The sequence below is a fragment of the Sylvia atricapilla genome, chromosome 19 (assembly GCF_009819655.1).
Source record: "Sylvia atricapilla isolate bSylAtr1 chromosome 19, bSylAtr1.pri, whole genome shotgun sequence".
Classification (NCBI taxonomy): Eukaryota; Metazoa; Chordata; class Aves; order Passeriformes; family Sylviidae; genus Sylvia; species Sylvia atricapilla.
In genome coordinates this window covers 316095-328299 of record NC_089158.1, presented here as the reverse complement: position 1 = coordinate 328299, position 12205 = coordinate 316095, and the positions used below count along the sequence as shown (strand labels likewise).

Sequence of the window (12205 nt, the reverse complement as noted above, 5' to 3'; positions counted from 1 at the left end):
CCAAGAGGGAATTACTCTTGGCAAAAGCAGCACACTCAGCCTGAGGCTGGCAAAATCAAGCCTGATCCCAAGCCAAAGAAATGCTCAAAATGAGAGTTTCGTCTGCAACCAATAGGTCAGCTAGGAGAGGTTTGTTGACATTTCTATCTTGACCATTTCCTCATTTTTGAGGGCTTCATAATGACTGTTTTGGCATTAAAGAGGAGGAGCAGTGCCTCCTCTTTCACCAGCTCTTCTGTCAAAAAGAAACACAGAGAAAGGAAGATCTGAGTCCCACCTGCAAAGAGGCATCCAAAATCCTACCAAACCCAGGGAGCTACTGGTACCTGACACAGCCCTGAGACTTTACTTTGACAGGGCCAATATTGCACCCACTGAAAATATAAATATATCAGCTGGAATTACAGATATACAGGTGGGAGAGATGTCAGCTATAAGGTGAAGTTCATGTACAAAATTCATGTATATCCTGACAGTGGACACAGGGGATCCTCTCAGATGGATCACAAAATGATGGGTGGTGAAGCAGAGAGAGAAGAACATCAATTCACCCATCCATAAACTTGAACTTGCCATCCACACACCTCCTGGAAAGCTTTTAAGGAGACTAAACCAAAAATTAGCGATAGCCACTGCTCCAGGCAACCCCTGGCACCAAACTGAGGTGCTGGAGGCGGAAGGCTCTCTCCTGTCATTCCACCCACCCCAAAGGGAGCTCTCTGCCTTCCACAGTGAAGTCAGCATCACCCCTTGTGTCCCTTCAGAGAGTGGTCCATTTGTTGTTTATCTTTCATTTTAACTGGATTAGACAAGTACAAAAGCCTCCCTTGAAAAGGAACAACCAAGATGTGAAAAGGATGGGAAGATTCAACTGCCAGGCGTCAGCCCTAATCCACGTCAAAGGGCACGATGTCAACAACTCACTGTAAACTTCCAGGAGGAAAAAAATCACTCCGAATAAAATCGTTTTAAGACTAGATAAACGTTTGTCATTCATTATCTGGAGTCAAACTTGGATTTCTCAACAACACAGCCAAACCAAAGCAAGCACATTAATAAGAGGTCTTTTCCAGGGAGCTACATGCACAGCGTGCAGCCTGCCCTTGAAGGGAGCAAGGCTGGAGGCAGGTGATGGCTCTGTTTGTCTTTCTCCGATAACAGGTATTTAGTTTTCTACATCACTTTGCTTTATCGTGGCCTGAGGCCTGGCCAAGCAGCCAGCTCCACCTCCCCATCTGCTCGCTGTGCCAGCTGGCCCTGTGGCCCAGATGATGCTGAGGCAGCCACGGCGATGCCATACAGCCCAACAGCTCCCCAGAGCTGAACTAGGGCACCCCCGGCCCTGCCCAGGAACTGGGGGGCATTGCTGGAAAACCCCAAAGGGCAGATCTTAACCTTACACGGACGTTCACAGGGAGGGGAGTGCTGGGAGCACTCATGTCCAGTCTTGTGGCGAGCTGGAAAACATGGCAAATTCCTCCCCAGATCCTTCCTCAAGTATTGGGACTGGGAAAAAAAAAAACACTGGCCTTGGCAGGGAGGGGCAGAGCACAAGCTGGGGAGGCTCCAGCAAAGACATTGCCGGTGTTGGCAGCAGGTGAGCGAGCAAACACCAAGCCCAGGGAGGAGCCAACAGGTCAGGGTGCTCCATTTCAGCACCAATCACCTTCCAGCCAGGACAAACCACCAGAGCACATCCTCCTTGGGCGCTCCTGGGGTTCCTAATTGCACCCAGCCCAGCTCCCCACGGAGCAGGCTGCAGTTTGGGGTGGGAAGGGGTGCATGGCAACACCTCCTCCCACCCCACAGGCCCTGCCAGCCGGGCCATTGTGCAAGCTCCGTGCCCTTTCCCCATCCAGGAATGCTCCAAACCTGCAGCACAGCGAAGGCGTGGATGCCTCTGCCCCATCAGTCACACACCTGCCACCGAGATGTGTTTTGGGGAGGCAGATGGGTCTGTAGGGGCCTTATCCCAAAATCCTGCCTGCTCCTCCAGAGCCCAATATGGTGCATCCATCCTGGTTTTCCTCCCAAATAACTGCTTGAGTTAGCATGTCTATTTTGGGGCAGAACACCCTAAAACCCAGTCTATAATGTTTGCTTTGTGATAAAAGGCAAGAATTTTAGCTAGCAGAAAAGAAATATATATATATATATAATATATACATATACCTATACATTTTTTTAAATAGAGGGAAGGAAAATGGAATCACTGAAGTCTTCATAGCCCAAAGAGCTTTGAAAATTTTGGAGGGAAGGAACAGAACATTAAGTTTAAACTGTTTTCAATGGAAAAGCCTATTAAAGGAAATGGATTTTTTGCAGAAAGATATATATTTTGCTGATTTTGACACAAACGACTGCTCAGGAGGGGAAGAAAAGCTTTCATTTGAACGTTTTGAGCATTGCTTTTGCTCCTTTACAGCATTGCTCATGAAAGCATCCTCACAAACCTGTTATTGCTGGAACACAGCATGCCCAGGGAAAAGGTAGATCTGACCACGTGCAGGGCAGGGCTTTGCAGACAGCCCTTGCCTGTGCCATGAAAATGAGCAGTTATTACAAAAGGCAGGAGAAAAAAAATATTTTTAAAAAATCTTCAACTTCCTTCCCTTCCCCTAGGCCCTTGGAAAAGGGAAATGTTGATCCTTCAGCCCACAGATGGTTCTCCTGGAACAATCTCCTGGTTTCCACCCCATCAGCCACATCGAGTGCTGGGGGTGGGTTTTGGAGGAGGGATGAAGGACATCAGCCTCCCTCCTCCACGGCGCAGCACCAGCGGCACTGCACATGCAATGAGATGCACCATGGGATGCAGTGGGTATTTCCTGGGATGAAACATGAGCTTTGCCCACAGATCCCTCCCCCAGGCATGACCACATCTCACACCGCAGGAGAGGAAGCTGTGGGATGAGCACACACATCCCTGACAATTAAAGTCATTTTCTTAATATCAACCAGCCCCAGCCATCCTGTGACAGGCCACAGAAAATATGAATTACACCCTTGCCAGTTTAGACTGGTTTTCTTCTCATTCAGGTGCTGCTGGACTCAAATCCCATTTGGTGACAGAGTCTCATTCAGCAAAAAAGGATTGAGCGTCTCATAAAAGGTTGTTGTTCCATCCTGTATCTCCTCAAAATTTCCCACAACTGCACACACAGGGATGAATTTAGATTAATGGCACAAACAACATGCTCAAATTAATAGCAATAAAGTGTAAGTGCTCCACGTGGCAGGCAGAGCCCTGCTGAGGAAAACGACCTGTGAAAGCTGAAAAAGCAGCCCACGATGAGACCACTGGGAGGAAAAAAAAAAAAAAGGTAACAAAACAAAAAGTCCATTTCAATCTCCTTTTCATGAAAAGCCAAAACGAACCCAGGAACACATCAGTGAATAATCATTTAGCACAGATCAAACAGGAGAACTAGCATATTAAAAATACATGCAGCATTAATCAGCTACACAGAGTTATGTGCCATCATTTCCATAAATAATACAGGATCAAAGCAGCCCAAGCAGCACTATCAGTTAATATAGTCAGCCAGTCAGTCAAAATAGAGTAAAGCTGCCTAAAAACTGTGGCTGTGTACTTTGCCAGGAATAAAGCAGATTCATCTGAGAAGTGACATGACCAGTTAAACGGGTAAAGGTTACCAGCAGCCTCGTCATTAGAGGGAGGTGATGCCACAATGGAGTGGAAAAAAATAAAAGAAGGAACGAAAGGTCAATTCAGCCTCAACAAATTATTAAAAAAATATCCAAACAACTTGGGGAATACCAATATATCTTGTCTAGTGGTAACCCCAAGAAGGGCCAAGGTGTGGGGGACAGGTGGGAGAGGACTGACCCTGCTGGGAGCATCCCCAGTGGCTGGAGCAGAGGTGAGCCATGGGGTGCACCCAGAGCCCCTTCTCCAGGGCTGGGCCAGAGCCAAGGGGCTCCCCTTTGCCCAGGAAAAAAACAAACCCTCTGTTGCAGAAACCACCGTGTCTGCTCAGGGTGAAGGCTCAGCACCAAAGGCCTTTAAACATCCACCCATCCATGCATAGAAAATGCCTGTGTCATTAGGCCTTTTGCTGAAAGGCTGCAGAGCCATTTAGCTGCCTGATTTTTAAAAGAGGCATTTTAAAACGTGGACCAGAGCTATAAATAGCAGGGATGCTTGCCTCGTCATGTTTCTGGTACATGGGGCAACTGAATTAAAAATGGTTAAAAAAGAAGCGTCTCAGGCTTCTCTGCTTTAAAGCCAAGTTGCCATAAGAGAAAAACCTTCAAGGTTGTGGTTTTGGGTTTTTTGGGGGGTTTTTTTGTTTGTTTGGTTGGTTGGTTTTTTTCCTTTTTCCAGGCAAAAAGCAAACACCCATCGCTCATGCTCAGATTCTGAACCAGTTACATTTACAAGGCAAATTTTAATTTATACAGCAGGTGTTCAGAAATAATAAAAAAAAAAAAATTAAAAATCCTCCTTTAAGCAGTACAAGGCAAAACGAAGGCTTGCATTAGTTCATGCAGCTCCAGGGAAAGCACCTCATTCTGCCGAACTAGGACCCACGTGTGTGAATGAGGAGCAGTCCAGAGGCGCGGTGGGCTGGGAGAGGAGGTGGAAGAGCCGTGAAGGGCTGGAGCAGAGCTTCTGCCAAACCCGGGGGCTGGCAGCCTGCATGGCATCCCGACCCTGCTGCATCTTGGGTGACACAGGGCGATAGGAATTTTGCATGGGAAGATCCAGAGGAGCACCAGCCAGTGGAGGAATTCAGCCTCCAACAAAAGAGCCGCTTTGGGCAGCTCAATCGGTCCCCAGGCAATTACAGCCCCCGGCAGTGTTTGGAGGGTCTATTCTTCGCAGGCAGCTAGGCGAAATCCCCGGGAAACCACGCGGATCCAGCAGCCCCCCTCTCTGCTCCCTGCCTTTATTAAATCGCCGGGGAAGACAAGAGGAGACAGCCAAGCTGCTCCAGCACAGCAGCCAGCTGGGATGCAGAAGCTGGACCGTTTTCCTGCATCCCTCGATGCAGGGCTAGGAGCCGTGGGGGTGTGAGTGACCCTGTCAGGAGAGGTGACAGCCTGCCCTGCTCCTCCAGGAACGGCAGCTGCACCCAGGCCAGCACCATCGGGAAGTTTCCTATTGAATAAGGGGGAAAATGTTCTGCCAGACAAATGAGGTTCAATTATTCCAAGTCTAGAATGTCTTGTTGGAAATGCTTCCAGACTGACAAACTTTAATCCAATAAAAGACCCTTCCAGACAAGCCCTGCTGTGACTTTGGGAGCATTTCCACCTGGCAGGAACCCAGCAGCCCCCAGCCCCTCACCGGGGATGGATTTAGCCCCGGGCACAACAATCTTACAGTGCAGCCTCAAGGCGCAGGACACTCGAGCTCATTGGAAGCTTAAGCAGAAGCAAAGCAAGAACAACCATTCCATTTCAGCCTGACACAACCCAAAAGTCAAAACTTTAAAAAAAAAAAAATTTCCTGTGAACCAGAAATCTGGGTTTTAGCCAGTTTAATGAAACTAAATTGCAACCGGTTCTGTTCTCCTGGGGTGTTGGAGACACACATCTCCCCAAGGCAGCGCAGATGGTAGGATCGCAATGGAGCCTTTAGTGCATAAAATAGCTTAATATCCAAAACAAATTATGAAGTGCCAGACTGTGCCCCTCCGGGCCCACTCCCACCCAGTGATGCCTCGCTGCACAAGGCAGCCCCGTTGAGCTCAGACACAGAGCACCTGCCAGGGCAAAACAGCCTGTAGCTTTCCAGGACTCGGACTCCAGCAAGTCTGAGCCCTTGCTCCATCCTTACCCAAGAGCTCAGTGAAGCTTCAGGTGCGGTCAAGGTGCTGCACAAAAATCCAACTCCTCCTCATCATTTCTTTGTTCTATTTTTTTAAGTGCCTGTCAGAGGTAAAGCAGAAGGAGCCTCCCCTTCCAGCCAGACAGGCTGTAAAAGGATCCCTGCCTTCAGCACCTGGCCTTGGCACGGGTTTATCCCCAAAGCTGGCAGATGCCTCTCACCACCACAATGAGCTCAGTTGCTTCTTGGAAGCACCAGCAAGCACCTCAGATCTGCAGCAGTGCTCCCTGACAGACAAGTGCCACCAGCACACAGAGCCTCAGCCCTGGGTATTTATAGGGCTCTCATCCAAAAACCTCTGGAGTCTTTCCCCTGACTTCAGCAGAACTTTGTATCCAGATCCTAAGCTCCTCAAGAACAGCTTGTTCTGTGCTTCTGTGCCCACAGCCACAGGGCACAGGATGTCCTGATGTCCCTGTCCTCGTGCTGGTCAGCTGCAGCAGTGAAGACAGACCTGGGGACAAGCTGCATGCCCACCACCACCCAGCTGGGCAGATCTCAGGATGCTGCAGCCACCTGCACGGCCACATTGGAACAACACAGTCCCCTCGGGGATGGAGTCACACCTCATGTAGCCCAGTACACCATCACTTCTTGACCACAGAGGTCCTGTCCCCTCTCGCACAGCCAGGCAGGGTCAAGGCCGGGGTGCCTCAGGGAGAACAGGCAGCACCAGGAAGGTGCTCCCAAGGCAGAACCAGTCACTGTCCAGGAAGCCCATCTCACGCTTGGCCCCATATTTCCCAGCTGTCTGGACAGGCACAACCTTTGCACCCTGTGCAAACCTCCAGTCTGTGTTGCAAGAGTCCCTTCGGTGACACTCCAGCACTGTCCCAGCCACCCTCACAGGGCCTGGAGGGACACTGGCATCAGCAAAGGGACTGGGACATCTGCTACCAGATAGCCTCAGACAAATCTCTTTTTTCAGTGCTCCAGTACCTTTGCCTCCCCACAGGCTGGTGTTTGGGTATGGCCAATAGCAGCCAGATAAATAACATCACCTCACAGTGGTGGTACCATTTTACAGATAGAATTTTCCAAGTGGCAGCTCAGTGGTGATATGTCTGAATCTCAGCTATCATTTAAAATAAAAAGGCAAGATCCCAGCAGAGAGAAGCTAACAAACAAGACCCTCAATGCTCTACAGATCCTCCCAGAAATATCCTGATTTTCATGAGCATCTCTAAGTCCCAGAATCTCAATCTTGAGTCAGGACAGTTGGATGCATCTGATTCAAGAATGATTCAGATGGGAGAATGGAGGCAAGGAAGAAAGTAAGGAGTGACATTTTCTGCTCTGGGCAACACATCTTTATTTAAAGCTCAAAGAGACGAACTTATTATTTGATTAAAAAAAGGCACTCTCTGTCGTGTCTGCTCCCATGATGATCCTAGGTACAAGACCATCCTCTTTATCCTCAGCTTTCACATCCATGCCTTCACTTCCATTTCTTAAAATAAATTTAAATCCTGCTGGCACCTTGAACACAAGTTATCTCTGTAACCACATGGAACACAATCCTGAGCCCTCAAACAAGGAAGGCTTAAGCTGCCTTCCCAAGTAATGAGCAGGAGGAAAGCTCCAGATCACCCTCCCTGGCTCCTCCTGCTCGTTCCCCACGGGGTCAGAGGCAGAGCAGGGGCATTCAGGCAGGTGAACCCATACACAGGTGGGAAGACTTTTTCCAAGGGATCTAACGGCTGGATGAGAGAAGAGGAGTCACCCAGAGCTGCAAAAGGGATGATGACACAAGGTACCTTCAACAACTCAGCTGTTTCTGTCCTACCAAGATCTGAGAGCTCCCAACCTCTCAAGGGGCATAGCCCTGGTGTGGGAGGGTCTGGCTGCAGATGGCTCCATGGCTTGCACCAGTCTTTCCTCTAAAACAATCCTGTAAGTGCTGTGGGGACCCTCCCAAAACCTGCCCTCATCACGCCTTCTGCAAGAAGGGATGCACAGACCTTTCTCACACGTCCAACACAAAAGCAAAACCCTCCACCTCTCCAGCTGGATGAAGCCAGCACTCACTAGTCCCTTCCTTAACCTGTCACCTTCCCTGTGCCCAGCCAATTTCCCAGGTCATCCCAGTGCTCCCAGGGATTTGCCAGGCTCCCCTTCACAAGCTAAACCCATCAGCTAATCCCACACAAAGCTGCAGCTAGAACCCACTGAGGAGCTCTGGCTGCACCTCCTCCATCTGAGCAGCAGCAGCCAGCCCAAGGTGGCCCCACAGCAGCAGCTGGGGACCCGTCACCCATCACTGAGTCAGCTTTCACACATTTCCGTGGCAGCGTGCGACACCTTCCCATGGTTCATGCTCCAAGCCACCTGCATTTCTGGCCCTGTGGCTGCAGCAGAAATTGTTCATTGTCCCCTCCTACGTGGTGCAGAGGTGAGGAGTCTGACCCAACATCAACTCTGGGAGCTGGTGACCCAGGAAGGCAGGTGAGGCATGACAAAACACCGAGGAGGACAGAAGACAACAGCTGTCAGGATGTGAAGCACTCACTACAGTCTAAAGTCACCAATACCCAGGGTTTGGATGCAGCTCTCCTCCTGACCCAGCACAACAAGGCTGTGAAAGGACATTGGGGCTTTTCAGCTCACCCACCTGCTGTGCATGGGGTTGGAAGAAAGTCAGAACACAGTGTCCTGCCCTAAGAACCATATGGAACAGAGGATTTTTGTTCAGTAGGCAGGGAAAGTCCAGCCAGGACCATGCTGGCGACAGCAGCTGAATCTCTGCTCCAACACAAGCATCCACCTGAGCAGCAGCCATTCCCAAGCCAGATTCCCCAGCAAAGCTCCAGCTCCGGCCTAAAGTGAGACTGTTTGGGATAAAAGGAATAGGCAGAGTCCCCACAGTGGGTGCTAGAGGCTTTGGTGATAAGGCAGGGGATAGTTCTAGGCTTGTCTCCACAAACATAAGGATTAGCAATTTATTTCCCTTAGAAACAAACTCCAGGATTTTAACATGATCACAGCTTGGAAAGAAAAATAAACATCATGAATATAGGAAAAGGAGGAGGACAAGAACAGAGCAAGCAGGCAGCTCAAGGAAAACTGGAGTGCTTCTTAAATCAGAATGAGAAATGCACCAAAGTCAGAACTGAAATCTTGGTAGCTCTGAACACCACTGACCCTGAGGCCTCCCATACCAACCTCTTATCAGTGATAATGCTACGAACATTAAGGGAAGCCTTTCCAATAACGTGCACCAGAAAAGGCCCATTTGTTTAATACAACAGAGCACATAATGCATTAATTACCTCCTGAGCTGGAAAAGTGATGCTGAAAACATGCCTGAGTTAAAGCAAACAGAGAGTTTCGGCTAAGTCCATTATGTCCCCTGGCTTTGCTGTGGCTTTGGTGCATAACAGCCTTTGAGAGCAAACCTCTGCACAATTCACAGCAGATGGGGCAGCACAGAAAACCCCACAAAAATCCATGGACAGCAGCTCCCACACAGACCATGGCTGTACCATCCACCCATAAGACCAGCCCAGGCTCCCTCATCACACAGGGTATGCTGCCAAGGACAGCATCTCCTCCTGGTGCTGTCTCATCCACCCTAAAACTCGCCCAGCCCTGGAACACACCAGCAATCCCCCCTCAACCACGGCTAATCTCAACCTGTCACGCTTGGGACTAACAAACTGGCCTCTTGGAGAAGACATAATCTGGCCATGTGCTCCTGCCCTGGCCATCACCACAGCGTAAAGGCACCAGAGAGCAATTTTGTGATTAAGTGGCTGTAGCCATTAATAATTCGCACATCAAGACTTCAAAGGGTGATGCTGGTCTCCACAATACAGACTCAGCACACCCAAGGGTGGTGGTAGGGAGTGCTCATCCTAGATGCTCCCTTTTCTCAAGTGAGAACTGAAGCACAGGGGTGAAGGCAGCCCATGGGAGCACAGGTATTAGGCACAAAATTCCCCAGACTTCCATTCCCTGACAGCCCCAAAGGCAGAAAACACAGAGGATGTTATGTAAGCATCCTACATGGAATCTGGGAGCATCCCAAAGCCACTGCTAAACCAGCTAACTCATGCACTTGTCACTCTGCCTGCAGGAGCAGGATGCTCTTGATGAATTCACTGGAGCCCAGGGTGGGTGACCCAGTGCCAGTGGATACTAACGGATACCACTGGAAACAAACACAGGGGTCAGAGAGGGAAATGTGCCAGAGGAAGCTTGGGATGCATATGTGGATCCCCTGGTTGGCACCCAGAGGGTCTCAGTGCGCTGCACTGAGTTGCTCAGTCCCTTCTGTCGGATCATAGCACAAGAGAAGAAATGGCTTTTGCTTTAAGAACACTCAACTCATCCTACCTTTATCAGCAGTTCCCAATCTTAAGCCACTCCATCTCTTCCAGAAAAAGCAAAGAGAAAAACCGCAACAGAAAAAAGCAAATTAAAGTCTGAAAGACAAGCAACTCCAGATCTTCAGTTGATTTTATTTCTAACCAAATGAAAAAAAGTTGATTAATCCCCTTGTTCAGACTGCATCCTCTTCACATCGAGGCTCAATATACTTAAGCCAAATAACTTCCAGGCAAATAGAAAAAAATAAATATACAACAGGAAAGAATCAGTGCTATAGTATTTCCATGTATCTGAAGATAAATTTTGGAAATGCAGAGTGAAGCCAAGGTCTCCAGTAAAATAAGTGGACAAAGCTTCATCCTTGGACTCCAGCACAGTTTTGTCTATTTAATCGATAGGCGAACTGAAGTCTAAGCTTTGAAGAGCATCAGTTTCACCTCCCAGTGAGTGACCAGTCACTCGCTGTCAGTGCGTGCTATACCCAGAAGGAGCTTCACATGAGAGCACAGCCCTCCCATCCAGCCTTCACCTTTCTCCTCTTTACACTCTACATTGCTAATTCCATTTATTCCTGTTGCCATAGCACCTTCCTCAGCTCTGTATAAGCCCCGACCACCACAGGAGCAGAATGAGGCCTTGCACCGGCTGCACTGAGACACATCCTTCCCAGCAAAGATGAAGTTGGTGGCTCCTTTCTGCCCTTGCACACTCAACAGATACCATGTGAGTACCTCAGCACCTACTGAGCTGCAAATACACTTCCTGACTCTGGTGACTCTGGGCTCTGGTGACACCAAGGCATCACTAACCTTGCTCTTTCTGCTGCCAGCATGTCGAGGTAGGACACTGGGGACTCTTGATGGTTGTGGTGCAACTCGACCTACAAAGTCCCATCGGGGGATGCCCGAGGCCAGCATCCACGCTGTTGGACATTGGATGCCAGATGATGGGAAGGACCTGTCTTCATCTCCTCCACCGGCAGCACAGTGCGTGCCAAGGACCACTGCCTGAAAGACGCCTGGGGTATCCCGACCAGCACCTGCCTCGCTGCTCCCCAAAAGCACCGGTAACAGCCCCGGCAAGGCACAGCTGCCCCTCCAGAGATTATCCCGGGGTCGACACAGCCGCTGCAGCCGCGCACCCAGCCCCGCGGGGAGGCCGGAGTCGGGAGATGCTCCGGGGATCCCGCAGCGCGGAGCTCCCCGCGCCCACCCTGCACGGGGCAAGCCGCAGCCGGAGGGGCCCGGGGAGCCGCCGCCGCGCTGTCCCCGGCCGCGCCTTTGTCCGCCCGGCGGAGAATGGGCGCAGCCCCGTCCCGCTCCCCGCCGGTGGCCCCGCTGACACCGCCTCGCCACGGATCCGCGGGGGCCGCTCACCTGCGGGGCCGCTGCCCGCAGCCTCCTCCTCCTGCTCCTCTTCCTCCTCCTCCGCCACCGCCTCCTCCTCCTCCTCCTCCGGTGGCGGCGGCGCCGGGCTGCCCCGTGCGGGCGCGGCGGTGCCGCGGGGCCGTGCGGGCGGCTCCGTGCCCGGGCTGTTCTCAGCGGGGCCGCCGCTGCCGCTGCCGGGCTCGGCGGGCAGCGCGGCGGTGGCGGCGGCCAGGAGGGCGACGAGGCACAGCAGGGCGAGCGCGGTGCTCGGCCGGCGCCTCATGGTGCGGCGCGGGGCTCCGCCATGCATTCGCTCATTGACGCGGGCGCTCGCACTCGCACCGAGCGCGGCCGGGAGCGGCGCCGGGCGGCGGCGGCTCCTCCCGCCGCCTCAGTCAGTCAGCCAGCCATGCCGCGCCCGCGCCCTCCGCCCCTCCGGCGGCTCGCGCCGCGCCGCGCCCCGGCTGACAGCGCCGCGCCCGCCCCGCCCCGCGCCACCGCGGCCAATCAGCGCCGCGCCCGCCCCACCTGACGGCGCAGCGCAGCCAATCAGCGCCGGGGGAGGGCGGGCCGAGGGGCGGTGCGCGGCGGGGAGGGGGCGGCATTGTGCGGGCGTGAGGGGACCGGGCCGGAGCTGCCGTGGCCCCGCAGC

General features: G+C 51.9%; 1 protein-coding gene across 1 annotated transcript in view; it reads right to left on the bottom strand.

The window, feature by feature from the left end:
* The window catches only part of MEGF9 (multiple EGF like domains 9), a 47500-nt gene extending 35664 nt beyond the window's left edge, over window positions 1-11836 (bottom strand). Inside the window, exons 1-2 of the mRNA XM_066333062.1 lie at window positions 11328-11836; window positions 10996-11066 (exon numbers count right to left, since the gene is read on the bottom strand). Coding sequence (XP_066189159.1) covers window positions 10996-11066; window positions 11328-11836 — 580 coding nt within the window. The remainder of the gene's footprint in view (window positions 1-10995; window positions 11067-11327) is intronic.
* Window positions 11837-12205: the final 369 nt, after the last annotated feature.